This window comes from Rhinoraja longicauda, chromosome 23 (assembly GCF_053455715.1).
Source record: "Rhinoraja longicauda isolate Sanriku21f chromosome 23, sRhiLon1.1, whole genome shotgun sequence".
NCBI lineage: Eukaryota > Metazoa > Chordata > Chondrichthyes > Rajiformes > Arhynchobatidae > Rhinoraja > Rhinoraja longicauda.
In genome coordinates this window covers 23,837,046-23,854,081 of record NC_135975.1, presented here as the reverse complement: position 1 = coordinate 23,854,081, position 17,036 = coordinate 23,837,046, and the positions used below count along the sequence as shown (strand labels likewise).

The window sequence follows — 17,036 nt, the reverse complement described above, 5'->3', positions numbered from 1 at the left end:
CCAAAATCTCTCTGTGCATCAACACACCCAAGGTCCTTGCATTGTATTCTATATGTCCTATCAGAATATGACTTCCTAAAGTGCATTCCCTCACACTTATCTGGATTATGTTCCATCTGCCACCGCTCCACCCAAATCTCCAGCTGATTTCTGTCCCATAGTATCCTTAGAATACCTTCTTCACTATCTGCGACTTCACTAAATTTCGTGCTGCCTGTAAATTTATGAATTGTACCCCAAGTCATATGATGGGGATGAGAGTGTAGGCAGTATAATTAGTTGATATATTAGTAATATATATTCCAAACTTAATTATCACAAAATTAAGGTGAGAGGCAGAAGATGGGACGGCGAGAGAGAACGTTTCTCACTGTTGATTGTGAACTGGAATATACTGAGAAGTGTTTGAGGCAGATTTAGCAGCAGCAGGATAGAAAAGAGCATTCAATAAACATTCCAAGTAAGTGTGCACAGATCTATAGAGAAAGAGCAGGGGAATGGTATTAATTGAATAGCTTTGCCAAAGAGAAGATGGACAGAAGGCCACATTCTGTTTTATTAAGTTAATGATTCTATTTCCTCTGAAAGCAGATTTAGCACCAAAAACGAATGTAGAAATGGTCAGAGTCATGTTGGTAACTGCGATGAGAAACAACAAAACAGAATAATTGAAAATAGATTAAGGTAAAACTTACAATACATCTTGCACAGTGATTGTCCCGTTCACTATGAGAACCTTAACACCTTCTATTTGGATGAATACATGTTCCAAATTGCCATCTGGGCCTCGGCGGATTTGAATGTTAAAGTCTTCTGTGCCACCTCTACAGTGGCGACTCAGAATGTAGTTGCAGGTTGACGTGAAATGATAGAACACGTTATCAAATGTCCTGAAGGCTCCATTTCCCCAGGTGCTGCACAACCCTGAAAGAATGATGAAACAGCAAGAGACAATGATAGAGGGAAGTGGTGTTTCGTGGATTTATAATCCAAATGTAGAGGTACATGTTACTTCCTTGCTGAGAGAGTATAGTACCATGGTACTGCATTGGAGGAAAGAATTGCTAAGTCTGAAGTATTTGTGAATGATTTTGCTAATGGGCACACCAGATGATACCTCTGGCACTTCACCCGATTAATCTTTTACGTTTTTAGACCAATGGCACCACCAAATAAATCTTCCCCTCCCCACACCGTTTCACGGGTACTGTTCCCTCTGCATCTCTTGCTTTACTCTTCTATCTCCATCAAATTCCACTCCCCTTCTTGGGGCACCTTTCTGTTCCAACGTAAAAGTAACACGGAGACACAGGTTCGCCCTTACTCCTCTACCCTTCCAATCACCAAGGAAATTGGGGGGGGGGGGGGGGGGGGGGAGAGGAGGGGCGGCACCCAACAATCATGTTTATTGAACATTCCCAATTTATGGTAACTTGCAATATAAAAGATTGGGGAAAGCTGGTGAAAAAGAACATAATAAACAAGGAATGGTAGGCATGCAGATACGATCATGGCATTTCAGGAACCTTTGGACATAGATATGCATGGGAATGGAGGGATATGGATTATGCACAGGCGGATAAGAGTTGGTCCAAGCATCATGTTCGGCACAGACATTGTGGGCTGAAGGGCCTGTTCCTGCGCTCAACTGTTCTATATTCTAAGCACTAAATTAACAGATAATAGTTGCATTTAATTGTCAAGAAAGATAGGATAATATATTTTGGGAGAATATGGAAACTTGGCAATATTAGTGAATGAACAGAATAGCTACAGACCAAATACTAATCAGAGATTAATAAAGTAGCTGTAGAGATTGGATTTCATCCAGTGAGATGTACGGATTAAGGTGAAATAATCTTAAAACAATTAAAGATAGGCTTTTCAAGAGAAAATATAGGCCGTTTTTCCACAACAGAATCACTGGAAATCTCTCCCATATGGCTATGTCAACTAATCAATTGAAATTGAGAAGACTGGTATCCAGAGATTAGATCTAAGCAAGGACGTCATGTAAAACCAGTCAAAGAGTGTGAAAGAAGTTGAGGAGTAGATCAGCTCCGGTCCGACTAAACGGCCAGGCAGATTTGAGAGCTGAAGTATCCTTTTATAATTCTGAAGCTTTCACATTCATGATTGACTGAAGCTTCAAGTGGAAATTGTTAAAGCCGCAACAAAGACCAATGAGATTTGGGATTACTGGTGATGGAATGGTTTGGGGGGTTTGAAGAATCACCTGCAAAGATTAAATTCTACATTGTGCTCTGGTGTATTTTATTGGCATTGCAGGAATTTGACAATTTGCTGTGTTATGTTATTCCTGGGAGGTTTAGATGCACAAATTGGTTGCCCGGTGAGGAAAACCTTTGGTAGCCTCTCTCTCTCCCCTATATATTTTCAATAACTCACACTGATGAATGTGCACACATTTCTGAGATGACCAAAGTGTACTTACCTCTGCCTCTGGCTATTGATGTTTCCTCCAAAGAGCTGAATGGTCCTGAAGTTCCCTCTAAACCTGGTTCAGAAATTACAATTACATTTCTCTTCGATTAAGAATCATAGATTTGTACAGCTCAGAAACAGATCGGTCAACCCCCCATATCCTTGCCAATCTTCTGCCCATCTACATGAATCCCATTTACCCACATTAGGAACACATTATCTCTTCAATCGTCTGTCTAAATGCCTCTCAAACCATAAAAATGTATCTGATTCCACAAAGTCCTTTGGCACCACACTCCGAATTTCAACAACTCTCTGTAAAGAATTTACCTTTTGGCTCCCCTTTAAAATTCCTACCTCCCACATTAAACCAGTACCTTCTTGTTTTTAATACACCAACCTCCAAAGTTTTTGACTATCTACCCTATACATGCTACTCATGAACTTGTATCATGTCAATAACTTATCTTGCATTGGTCTAGGGAAAACAATAGACAATAGACAATAGACAATATGTGCAGGAGTAGGCCATTCGGCCCTTCGAGCCAGCACTGCCATTCAATGTGATCATGGCTGATCATTCTCAATCAGTACCCCGTTCCTGCTTTCTCCCCATACCCCCTGACTCCGCTATCCTTAAGAGCTCTATCTAGTTCTCTCTTGAATGTATTCAGAGAATTGGCCTCCACTGCCCTCTGAGGCAGAGAATTCCACAGATTCACAACTCTCTGACTAAAAATGTTTTTCCCCATCTCTGTTCTAAATGGCCTACCCCTTATTCTTAAACTGTGGCCCCTGGTTCTGGACTCCCCCAACATTGGGAACATGTTTCCTGCCTCTAACATGTCCAACCCCTTAATAATCTTATACGTTTCGATAAGATCCCCTCTCATCCTTCTAACTCGCCCTATCTAATTTCTCCCTATAACTAAAGTCCTCCAACGCAGGACTATAACATCCTGATAAATTCCATCTGCACTCTCCAGCAGAACTACATCCTTCTTACAGTGATGACTAGGGAGGTGTCCTTTCAGAAGTTGCAACTTACCACATAGATTCAGCAGATGTACTGCAGAGCTCATAGAAGGACAAGCTTTCAGTCACCATGACTGCACATTTCAGCAATAATTGGGTGTCAGAAAAAGGGAATATTAACTTTGTATTAATGTGCACCTCTATGCTAATGTGGTAGAAAGGTTTCTGATGAAGGGACTGGACTGTAACATTTGTTTTTCCCTTTCCACAAAGACCTGCTGAAAATTTCCAACATTTACTATTTTATTTTTCAATTAATTATTTAGGCCAACGTCAAGCATTTTCTCTCCACAGAAGCTGCCAGACATGTTGAGTATTGCAATATTTTCTGTTTTGTTTCAGATTTCCTGCACATTCAGCATTTGGAATTATTATTTGATACTTATACCACTTCATTTGTCCATATCTTGTAAATCCTTGCTGGTTTCTGTTTCTTTTTTGGCTTTTAGTAAGATGCCTTTCCCTGTTGCCGACTCATCACACCCCTTGCAGCTGATAGTTTTCTAGATCATTAATCCTGATGGCCAGAGCTCTCATCTGGCACTGCCTATCCTTCACCTGTCCATTTCCTATTGTGAAACCATAACTATACATTGCTGGAAAAAAATTGCAAGGCATAATTTATTCACCCACTTCAATGGACAACCTCAACGCAGTAGAACAAAAATGTTCATGGAAGTACTTATATGAACGTTCTGCCCCATTTAATAATCTCCAATAACTTTATCGATTTTAATTTTTATTGAATACTTTAATGTTGCTGGATGTGAAACAGAAGCAAGAAGGGAGTACATTTTATTGAGATATTTCTACAACTTAGGCAATTATTTCCCTCAAAGCTACCTTAGGAAAATAAATAACCCATTCCTTCTCTCCCGAGATGCTGCCTGACCTGCTGAGTTACTCCAGCATTTTGTGAATAAATCGATTTGTACCAGCATCTGCAGTTATTTTCTTATAATAATGTTCCTCGTAGTGAGTTGTACAATCCCATCTAGCTGATTGCCATTTTCATGCTATATGCTTCCTTTAGACCTCATTTGGGACTAAAGAATATTCTGTGGCATTCAGCCATGGCCAAAAAGAAAATCCAGAAACATTTCCCAAACATAGACATTTTATAGGCATGGGGACGTGCTTTTGCATTCTGAATTTGCATTTTGTCCGAGTGAAGAAATAAATAATCCTTACATCCCTGGTTTACAACTTTGAAGATACAGTCTTCATCCGAGGCTCTTTAACTCTGATCACCGCACACCTCTGGTTTCATTCCCTGACCTTTACCACCCACGTCATCAACCGCCCAAATCATTCTCTCCATCTTTCTCCTCTCCTTTACACCTGTCTCTTTGACCAACCCCTCAGGCACTGATCCTAATATTTGTTTATGTGGCTCCTTCATGATTTTTTACTTGATGATTTCCTGTGAAAAGCTTTATAACGTACTATTATGTTAAAGGCACTACATAAAAGCTTTAATATACTATTATGTTAAAGACACTACATAAAAACCAGTCATTTTTGCTGCGGATATCTGGAAATGTAGCACTCGTGATACAAAGCTCTTGGAGTATCCCAGGCACCAGGTTTATTGATATTCTATTGACTAGTGTGTGAAATCACCGTCCGGCGCGGCCTGAAATAGGCTGTGCTCGGCGGGGGCTACAATGTCGGGAGCCCCGACCGCCCCGACGTGCAGCAGCAGCAGCGTCCTCGCCCGCACCGGACCGCTGGGGTCGGCCCGCTGCGGACCTTTCACCGTCCGGCGTGGCCTGGAACGTGGCAACTACAACAGCCTGACCGCGGGAGAAGACGGCAGGGGAAGAGAAAAGACATTCTGGCTTTCCATCACAGTGAGGAGGGGACTGGAGGAGACTCACTGTGATGGATGTTTCTTTTTTTTTGTGTGTTTTGTGTTGGTTGGGGTTGTGTAATTTGCTTATTTTATTGCTCTTATTGTTGGACTGTGGGTGACGAAATCTCGTCCAAAAGACTTGTTTTTTGAATGACAAATAAAGATATCCTAAATCCTGAATCCTGAATCACGTATTTGGTTTATCCTTCAAGCTTTGAAGAGCTTCACTTTGTCCTTTATCAGCACACAAGGAAAAGGTGGAGAGAGGCAATGGTTGATTGTGGAGTAGAAATGATGGGAGATGGAGCTTCAGGTATTAACCATCAGGTGATAGGCAGCGAAATGAAAGGGGCAGTCTGGAAACAGGCTCTCCCTTCAGAAAATGCAAGTGACACGTACTGTCAACGCATATATCACAGGGTGAAACCTATCTGACAAGGAAGTTTCACTGAATGGTGAAATCTACATTCCTCAGACACTGTTGCAAAATTATGGTTAAAACCTGGTGCTGGTTAAAACACCATTCTGGCAAAATCACAGCAGATGATTTTTGATTGATATTCCTGCAGTTGTTTCAACGTGCCTGCTTAGTTGTCGAATTGGAGATGCAGCTTTCAGTGTAATCATGTATCCTTGCGATAAATGTACCCTTCAAACAGCAGCACAGCACCAAATCTCTCAGACCTGACAACCCCTTGCTCCCTACTTTCTAATATTCCAATAACACACTGGCGGATATAATATAAAAATGACCTTGTGTTTGAAATTAAAACTGAGCAGTGTATTTATTTACTCTTAAATGTAGGCTATGTTCAGCCTTGAGAAATCTTATTACTTCAGGCCATTTTACCTTTGAGAAAGGTCAAGTTTTCTTCATTAGAACAAGTTAAAATTTAATTTTTCATAAAGTTTTTGATTTTCCACATGAATAAAAACACGAGAATGATGAGAGAGGAGGAGAAATGTAAGCGTTTAGGATAATTAGATCCTGGGATGCTTTCCCGTAGAGAGTGGTGGAAGCAAAATACCTTCCACATTTTAGCCTGAAACTGGATAACTATTCGTAGCAAAGGAATGTACTTTTTGCACAAACCTGGTGGTAGAATTATTCTGTAATTATTCTAGCAAAGAATAAGCAAAGGCATAATATACTGAAACGTCAATATCCATAATTGTAAAATATCCATATTGCATGCTGCCAACATCATGAGAAATTTGATTAATTTTGTTAATTATAACTTTTCGCTCTTATTAATCTCAGGTGAAACAATTGTTAAATCCAAGGGAATGTTAACCCTGAGAAAAAAATGAATATCCACAAAATAAGCACAGTGTAAATAACCATAGTGATCAAAGCTACTCACGTTTAATGAATGTACGAAGTTGCAAGGGAAGCAAGGGAGTAAACAAATAAAAAGGTGGTGTGGAATAACAATAGGAGCTTGAAATGCATGTCCACAGGTCATTGAGGATAGCAGGATGAATCAAATGAGTTTAATGCAATACAAATGCTCGGACTGGACGATCTTAGTTTAGGGGAGAAAGACCACATAAATTGAAAAGGAGGAAGCATAATTAAGCCCGAGACAGAGAGGGCAGATTTCCTTTAGTGAAGGATTAAAATTCAGATGGCATAAATATATAGTTTAAAGAGGCCATGAGAAACCAACAAGGTTAAAAAGAAAGTTTTGGAAGGTGGGATTTGGTTGGAGATCTGAGGGATATTTTTTCCCAAACAGAGGGTGATGAAAATCTGGATCGCGCTGTCAGAGGAGTTAGTGGATTCAGATATAGTTACAACACTTAAAATGTGTTTGGACAAGCACTTGGAAAAGAAAGGCACAGAAGAGGCATGTGTTCAATACGAGAAATTGGGATTAGCATTGCCATTGCCGTCGGTATGAACGAAAAGATCCATAAAGGGGATCTTTATGGATTTCTGTGCAGTGTGCAGTGTGTTTCTGTGCAGTGTGTTTCTGCAGTGTGTTTTGTGTGATAACTCTGTGCAGTGTGTTTCTGTGATAACTCTTCTTCGTTTGGCACACACACAGGCATACATACAATGGCCAGAATAGCATCCAACTGTTATAGTTTCCATGATCTTTTACTATTGCAAAGTAACAATTTGAAATGTTCCCCCATTTTCAGCAAAAGCCATCGGTTTAAAGAGCAATGTATCATTAAATTGTTTTCAGTTCAGTGTGCAGAGATCCATCACCCACTCACATTAAAGAAAATCGATTAGTTGTAAAATTTAGTTTCTAAAAAGCAAATCTAAATGCCAGCTTTGGATGTTATAAAGGTCATTAGGTTCTAAGAGAAAATGCAGCTGGTGAACTGTCTTGGTTGCTTATCTTGTCGTGCAACATTTTTGAGTACTATGCAGTTCACTTTTAATGAAAAATCATTTGCAAAATAAAATTGTGGACATCTGGAGTTCCATTCGGTCTGTAATTTTTCTTCTAGGTCTACTATGTACCTCAGTGCGGCACGGTGGCGCAGCGGTAGAGTTGCTGCCTTACAGCGAATGCAGCGCCGGCGACTCGGGTTCGATCCTGACTACGGGCGCCGTCTGTACAGAGTTTGTACGTTCTCCCCGTGCCTTGCGTGGGTTTGCTCCGAGATCTTCGGTTTCCTCCCACACTCCAAAGACGTACAGGTTTGCAGGTTAATTGACTGGGTAAATGTAAAAATTGTCCCTAGTATGTGTAGGATAGTGTAAATGTGCGGGGATCGCTGGATGGCGTGGACTCGGTGGACCGAAGGGCCTGTTTCCGCGCTGTATCTCTAAATCTAAATCTAAAATCATGGTGTAACACAGAGAGAACCCTCATATGTGTAATGGCATCCACTGCATGCCAGTTACTGGTCCTGGATTTTATTTGATTTATAAGCCAGGAGACAATGTGTGCTGTTCTTGCAGAAGCATAGCTTTGCAATGCTGGAGAGACCTACTTCAAACTGATGGCCTGAGCAGTTCCCACACCACAGTATCTGAGGTTGGCCTCCACTAAATAGTACACATACCCAACTTCCCTATCAGTCCTGCACACCATGTCCTGACTATCCACCTACTCACGAGCCTTCCATCCACCAGTCGTGTCTCCTGCCATGCTCCAACAATCTGACTTTCATTAACACCCCCCAAACACTGACCTCCTGTCCAACCCTCCCATGGACTCCTGATAAACCCGTTAGATCATTAATCTAGGTGACCCTATACTGCAACCCTACCCTCCCACAAACAATCCCATCCATCCCAGAATATGTAACTCGACAAACCTGATTTTTAAAAAAATATGCACAGCAATGAACTCAATGAAGAACTTGATGGGCCAAAGGATATGTTCCCATGTTGTATCACGAAGCTAAACTACAAAAAGGAATTATCTCCTGTGGCCCATCTGGACTTGCACCTATTTCTCCCCTCCCCCTGGACAGTCCTTCCTCTAACTTCACAATTCACAAATCTTCAATCCTTTTGTCTCACATCTTATGCCATTTAATCTCTGACCTTTGTTCACTACCTGCCTTTTAAAGTCCCCCCTCACCTGTATCAACCTATTACCTTCAAGGCCTTGTCCTGACCTTCCTCTCTTCCAGCTTTCCTCCCATCCCCTACTCAGAAGGATCCTGACCAGAAACATCACCTGTCTATGTTCTCCAGATGCTGCCTTACCCTCTGAGTTACTCCAGCACTTTGTGCCTTTTTCTGCACGAAGAAGCTGCCTGTTCAGTGGTGTATGCCACCATAAAGCTCATGGATCACTGAATCCTGCTGCAGCAGACCATAGAAAAAGACTTACCACTGGCCCCCTGCACACCATCCACCTGTGGTTCAGCAGTCCGCTGGTAAATTTACACCTACATCTTTCCACACCTTTATTGACATAGTTCAATCTCCAATGTTATTTCTAGAGTATTTGAATAGCAGATAGATTCTACAGTAGAAATGGGGATGAAACCCAGTGATGTTGTCAATTAAAACCTGGTGTCTCATGCAGGGGTCAAGTCCGGCTCCTCGTACATTTTAGAGATAGGAGTGGCGGAGTTGGGAATCGTTCCCCAAAAAGTTCATAGATGTTGCCCCAAGTGAATTTCATCCTCACCAATGCAACTGACACAAGTTTGAGTATTTTATTATAGAAATACCGTTGTATTTCATATCACATATTAAAAGCCAACACAATCTAAAATCGCACACATAAAGCTCAACATTTTCAATAGCTCACTGTGTAAAACTTACTTACCTCTGCAGAAGTATAGTGCCCAGAGGACAACTAACGCAAACTTCCTCATGGTATTACTTTGGAACTGGGGAGGACACTTCGGTCATGCCAGAGAACTGATTTGACCAGTGGAGAGAGTCTTACACCCATTTATATAGCTCCTCGCCTAAGGCTTATTTGAATAAAATAAGGAAGTTGGAACAGGTTGTTTGCTGAACCTTCTCACCTTTATGTTGTACTTAACCCTTTGGGTTCCAAAACATTTCAACCTCTGAATCATGCATGACCCATTCTTGCAAAGAAAAACTACATAGATACCTTGAAAAGTTAAATAACAAAGGCATAAATTAATTGTGTTTTTCACATGGCCATATGGAACCAGATATTATCCACATTTATTGCTGCCATGTACAAGTGGGTGCCTGAATTAACCCTTCCAACCTGCACCCAGGGCCACATCCACTGATTACCATACGAGCAATAAATAAGAGACAAGGACAGGATAAAGACTCTATGATGAGTCATAGTCATAGAGTGATACAGTGTGGAAACAGGCCCTTCAGCCCAACTTGCCTACACCGGCCAACTTGTCCCAGCTACACTAGTCCCACCTGTCTGTGTTTGGTCAATATCCCTCCAAACGTGTCCTATCCATGTACCTGTCTAACTGTTTCTTAAACATTGGGATAGTCCTTGCCTCAACTACCTCTTCTGGCAGCTTGTTCCATACACCCACCATCCTTTGTGTGAAAAAATTACCTCTCAGATTCTAATTAAATCTTTTCCCCTTCACCTTGAACCTATGTCCTCTGGTCCTTGATTGCCCTACTCTGGGCAAAAGATTCTGTGCATCTACCCGATTTATTCCTCTCGTGATTTTATACTCTTCTATAAGATCAACCCTCATCCTTATGCGCTCCAAGGAGCCCCAGCCTACTCAACCTCTACCTTTAGCTCAGTCCTGGCAATGTGACAACATCCTCGTAAATCTTCTCTGAACCCTTTCAAGCTTGACAATATCTTTCCTATATCATGGTGCCCAGAACTGAACACAATACCTTAAATGCGGTCTCACCAACGTCTTATACATCTACAACATGACCTCCCAATTTCTATACTCAATACTCTGACTGATGAAGCCCAATGTGCCAAAAGCTCTTTTGATCACCTTATCTACCTGCGACTCAACCTTCAAGGAAACATGCACCTGCACTCCGAGATCCCTCTGCTTTACAACACTCCCCAGAGGCCTACCATTCACTGTGTAGGTCCTGCCGTTGTTAGACGTCCCAAAATGCAACACCCCACATTTTTCTGGATTAAATTTCATCAACCATTCCTCGGTATGTTCTCATCCAAATTATTGATGTAGATGACAAACAGTAACAGGCCCAGCACCGAATCCTGAGGCACACCATTAGTCACAGGCCTCCAGTCCGAGAAGCAACCTTCCACCATCACCCTCTGCTTTCTTCCATGAAGCCAATTTGCTATCCATTCAGCTATCTTTCCTTGGATCCCATGCGATCTAACCTTCCAGAGCAACCTACTATAAGGAACCTTGTTGAATGCCTTACTGAAATAACCCATGAATTAACACGCAGCATTAATTTCACACTTCTTGTGCTTGTTATGTAAGGAAATTAACTTCTTTTTTTCACTTTTGACTGAAAGGCAAAAGGACAAAATAAACCCATCACATCCCATTAATGTATAAAGTCAGAGGTAAAATGCACCATAAATAATGGGGCGAATGGGCATTCCATACCCACACAGTATATAGCAGATCATGCTGTCCGTTCATGACTGCTGTCCAAGTTGCCTCGAACTCCCGGTCTGAAAGTACTGTTCGAGCACAGACACCACACAGACAGTGGCAATTCGGGACCACAGGGAAATTAATAGCAGCATGTCGTGTTACAGTGAGAATATTCATATTCCTCACTGGGTAGTACTGGTCAGCAGAATATACCCACTTACAGCTGAAAGATAAAACATGCTACTCTTCAAGCAACATGCCATTTGTTTGAAACCCCTCCATTTGGTCCATCATTTTCTCTTGCATTCTCTTACATTCTCATCCAGAAAGTCTAATATTTCCCACAATGGATAAAGCTCCACCGGGAAACAAAATGTAAACGTTTTTGGCTGTGTATCAATCTTGATAATATGCCAGGTATATTCAGTTAGGCTTGATTGGTCTGCCAGGTAATCAAATGACTTCTAACGTGATTTGTTCCCAAGATATGTCAGGCACCAGATACAAGCTCAACATGCTTTGTGCACATGCCTGACTTTATATATCCACAAGGTCGACACAAAATGGGTGACGCTTTGGGTCGAGACCCTTCTTCCAGCATCTGCAGTTCCTTCCTACACATTTATATGTCCACATGCAGGTCCTTCAGCTACAGTGACCTGGAATTTGCTGCAAAGTCCCCACAGTTCCAGTCATTTTCATAAATTACCAGAGATTCGTGGCGAGATGCTTATAAGCCTATAAACCTGTATGATCTGCTTGAGAAACCCATGCATTTGTCCACAGTGGTTTAGTGATTATCATGTTCAAGACCTCCTGCACATTGGATTCATGAACCACGTTGATTTTTCCCACCACTCTGTGTTAAGTTTGAGTAATTTGATGAATACAAATTCAACTAGCTGCGTGACATCAAAGTCTGTGATCTAAAAAGGAAGCTGGCCACTGAATCCCTCCACTGCTTAGTTATCTTAAACAGCACTTCACAAAGTGAGGCCCAGGATACAATGCAGTTGTTCCCTCCTGCTTCTCAAGTGCAGAGCTGAGGCCAAAGAGTTTCACATCCTAATGTTGACCTGAGGCCAAAGAGTTTCACATCCTAATGTTGACCTGCCACAGCAGTGGCACAACCAGTAGAGCTGCTGCCTCACAGCACCGAGGACTCAAGTTTAATCTTGACCTTGGATGCTGCCTACGTGGAGTCTGCACGGTCTCCCAGGGTTTCCTCCAGGTGTGCTGGTTTCCTCCCACAAGACATGTGGGATTGTTGGTCAATTGGCCTTTGTCAAAATGCTCCCAGTGTGTCGGGAGCAGATACAAAAGTGGGATAATATACAATTAAGGTGTAGGAAAGAACTGGTTTACACCTAAGATTGACACAAACTGCTGGACTAACTCAGCAGGACAGGCAGCATATCTGGAGAGAAGGAATGGGCGGTATTTCGGGTTGAGACCCTTCTTCCGACTGAAAGTGATCAATGGTTGACATGGACTCAGAGAGCCAAAAATGCCTGTTTCCATGCTGAATTTTTGCAAGCAAATTAATCAATCAATCAAGCGAACACTGGAAGCCAACTTGCAAATCCCTGCCAGTTCAAGATGATGTGAAAATGAAAAAGAACTAGATTCATTAATGGTATAAGAAGATAACTGCAGATGCTGGTACAAATCGAAGGTATTTATTCACAAAATGCTGGAGTAACTCAGCAGGTCAGGCAGCATCTCGGGAGAGAAGGAATGAAGGGTCTCGACCCGAAACGTCACCCATTCCTTCTCTCCCGAGATGCTGCCTGACCTGCTGAGTTACTCCAGCATTTTGTGAATAAATAGATTCATTAATGTCAGGAATGAGGCCCCTGCAATCTGATGGTGATGCATAAGGAGTTTAATGATCTTTCTTATGATCGAGGAAATGTAGGAAATTGTAAGAAAATTGGGCTGGTTTGTAATTTATTTAACCCAAGAGCTTATGTAGTGGAAAAGCATTTTGGGAAAAGATGCCAACATAGTGAAGGTAATTTAAAGGACACGTTAGGACTGGCAATAAATAGATTTTTGAAAGTGTTTAGTGTACAAGGCATAGCTAGCTGGAGTAAAGATAAACATAGGAGGTTGTAAACTGCGCTGAGGGCAATAAAACTGATCAAGCCAAAAGGGAACACATTTCATTGCACTGATTTGTCAGACAAATGGGAGAATGGTTTTCTAAATAACAGGAAACAGAATACTAAAGGTAACTCCAGCAGATGAAATTGAAGAATGAAGGATTACAAAGAAACCTTCATTACTGATAAATTATTTCAAAAATGAAAAATGTAAAATGTTACCATTGTATCACTGAGTATATAAAGTCTGCTAATGCTGTGAATCATTGAAATAGCTTGGGTTCTCTTAGAGTGTTGCTCAGTAAATATTGTTTAATCCTTGGATAAACCGACTTCTTTGAGAAACTCACCACTGCTCTATGGGATTTTCTTTGTGCGCTCTCCCGATCTGAGCTGTAACTAAGAGTGTGACTGGGCTGTAGGTGGAAGTAGATTCAGTGTAAAGATCAAACACACAATTCACTCCAACACTTAAGTGAAAGTTAGTGAGACAACCACATACCAATAGACAATAGACAATAGGTGCAGGAGCAGGCCATTCAGCCCTTCGAGCCAGCACCACCATTCAATGTGATCATGGCTGATCATTCTCAATCAGTACCCCGTTCCTGCCTTCTCCCCATACCCCCTCACTCCGCTATCTATCCAGCTCTCTCTTGAATGCATTCAGAGAATTGGCCTCCACTGCCTTCTGAGGCAGAGAATTCCACAGATTTACAATTCTCTGACTGAAAAAGTTTTTCCTCATCTCCGTTCTAAATGGCCTACCTCTTATTCTTAAACGGTGGCCCCTGGTTCTGGACTCCTCCAACATTGGGAACGTGTTTCCTGCCTCTAACGTGTCCAACCTCTTAATAATCATGTTTTGATAAGATCCCCTCTCATCCTTCTAAATTCCAGTGTATACAAGCCTAGTCGCTCCAGTCTTTTAACATATGACAGTCCCGCCATTCTGGGAATTAACCTAGTAAACCTAAGCTGCACACCCTCAATAGCAAGAATATCCTTCCTCAAATTTGGAGACCAAAACTGCACACAGTACTCCAGGTGCGGTCTCACTAGGGCCCTGTACAACTGCAGAAGGACCTCTTTGCTCCTATACTCAACTCCTTTTGTTATGAAGGCCAACATTCCATTGGCTTTCTTCACTGCCTGCTGTACCTGCATGCTTCCTTTCAGTGACTGATGCACTAGGACACCCAGATCTCGTTGTACGTCCCCTTTTCCTAACTTGACACCATTCAGATAATAATCTGCCTTCCTATTCTTACCACCAAAGTGGATAACCTCACACTTATCCACATTAAACTGCATATACCATGCATCCGCCCACTCACACAACCTGTCCAAGTCACCCTGCAACCTCATAGCATCTTCCTCACAGTTCACACTGCCACCCAGTTTTGTATCATCTGCAAATTTGCTAATGGTACTTTTAATCCCTTCATCCGAGTCATTAATGTATATTGTAAATAGCTGCGGTCCCAGCACCGAGCCTTGTGCTACCCCACTAATCACTGCCTGCCATTCTGAAAGGGACCCATTTATCCCCACTCTTTGCTTTCTGTTTGCCAACCAATTTTCTATCCATGTCAGTACCCCACCCCCAATACCATGTGCTCTAATTTTGCCCACTAATCTCCAATGTGGGACCTTGTCGAAAGCTTTCTGAAAGTCAAGGTACACCACATCCACCAGCTCTCCCCTGTCAATTTTCCTCGTTACATCCTCAAAAAATTCCAGAAGATTAGTCAATCATGATTTCCACTTCGTAAATCCATGCTGAATCGGAACGATCCTGTTACTGCTATCCAAATGCTCCGCAATTTCATCCTTTATAATTGACTCCAGCATCTTCCCCACCACTGATGTCAGACTAACTGGTTCTATAATTTCCCGTTTTCTCTCTCCCTCCTTTCTTAAAAAGTGGGATAACATTAGCTACCCTCCAATCCACAGAAACTGATCCTGAATCTATAGAATCAGAGAACCAGTTATAGATCAGAGAATCTATAGAATCTATAGAACATTGGAAAATGATCACCAAAGCATCCACGATTTCTAGAGCCACCTCCTTAAGTACCCTGGGATGCAGACCATCAGGCTCTGGGGATTTATCAGCCTTCAGTCCCATCAGTCTACCCAACACCATTTCCTGCCTAATGTGAATTTCCTTCAGTTCCTCCGTTACCCTAGGATCTCTGGCCACTAGAACATCTGGGAGATTGTTTGTATCTTCCTTAGTGAAGACAGATCCAAAGATCAACTCGTCTGCCATTTCCTTGTTCCCCGTAATAAATTCCCCTGCTTCTGTCTTCAAGGGACCCACATTTGCCTTGACTATTTTTTTCCTCTTCACATACCTAAAAAAGCTTTTACTATCATTCTTTATATTATTGGCTAGCTTACCCTCGTACATCATCTTTTCTCCCCGTATTGCCTTTTTAGTTTTCTTCTGTTGCTCTTTAAAAGAGTCCCAATCCTCTGGCTTCCCACTCTTCTTTGCTATGTTATACTTCTTCTCTTTTATTTTTATGCTGTCCTTGACTTGCCTTGTCAGCCACGGGTGCCTCTTACTCCCCTTAGAGTCTTTCCTCCTCTTTGGGATAAATTGATCCTGCAACTTCTGCATTATTCCCAGAAATACCTGCCATTGCTGTTCCACCGTCTTCCCTGCTAGGGCCTCCTTCCAGTCAAATCTGGCCAGCTCCTGCCTCATGCCTCTGTAATCCCCTTTTCTATACTGTAATACTGACACTTCCGATTTTCCCTTCTCCCTCTCAATTTGTAGAGTAAAACTTATCATATTATGATCACTGCCTCCTAATGGCTCTTTTACCTTGAATTCCCTTATCAGATCAGGTTCATTACACAACACTAAATCCAGAATTGCCTTCTTCCTGGTAGGCTCCAGTACAAGCTGTTCTAAGAATCCATCTCGGAGGCACTCCACAAACTCTCTTTCCTGGGGTTCATTACCAACCTGATTTTCCCAGTCTACCTGCATGTTGAAATCTCCCATAACCACCGTAGCATTACATTTGCGACATGCCAATTTTAGCTCTTGATTCAACTTGCATACCGTAGCTACCACAACAAGCACTACTGCACTTATATACTTAACACTGCTACTTGCACTAATCTCACACACTCTAGCAGACGGCCATCTCTTCCATATACGCAGTGAAGGCTGTCCTTTCACACACTGCACTCCCTCTGCAATGATGAAAGAAGGGAGACGATGTATCCAGCAGCAGTTGACTTAGCTCCAGAAGTCCTTAAACCTCTCCATCATACCCAAGGCCTTTGACGAGAGCATTGTGCAATACTCTGCACTTAGTGCAGAGCCATCAACACTTAAAGATGTTTGACACCACTGACTGGCATCTCATCCATCAACCTACAAACTCATTCATTGTCTTTCACCAAGCATGAAAGCCAAAACCAACTCATTTACCAGCAATGTACATACACTCATTAACGTAACAATACATTTATTCACAGATCACCTTTGCACGTTCTCTTTGTATTTGTCTTCAATCCTTTATTTACACATTGTGGTTTTGGCTTTCATTACTTTTATTGGGGAGTGCCAAAGCAAAATGTCA

The 17,036-nt window shown here is 41.9% G+C and overlaps 1 protein-coding gene across 1 annotated transcript in view; it reads right to left on the bottom strand.

The window, feature by feature from the left end:
- Positions 1 to 9,658, bottom strand: part of LOC144604787 (mucin-5AC-like) — a 94,922-nt gene extending 85,264 nt beyond the window's left edge. Inside the window, exons 1-3 of the mRNA XM_078419445.1 lie at positions 9,586 to 9,658; positions 2,456 to 2,518; positions 696 to 924 (exon numbers count right to left, since the gene is read on the bottom strand). Of these exons, the coding sequence (XP_078275571.1) occupies positions 696 to 924; positions 2,456 to 2,518; positions 9,586 to 9,634 (341 nt within the window). The 5' untranslated portion in view covers positions 9,635 to 9,658. The remainder of the gene's footprint in view (positions 1 to 695; positions 925 to 2,455; positions 2,519 to 9,585) is intronic.
- Positions 9,659 to 17,036: the final 7,378 nt, after the last annotated feature.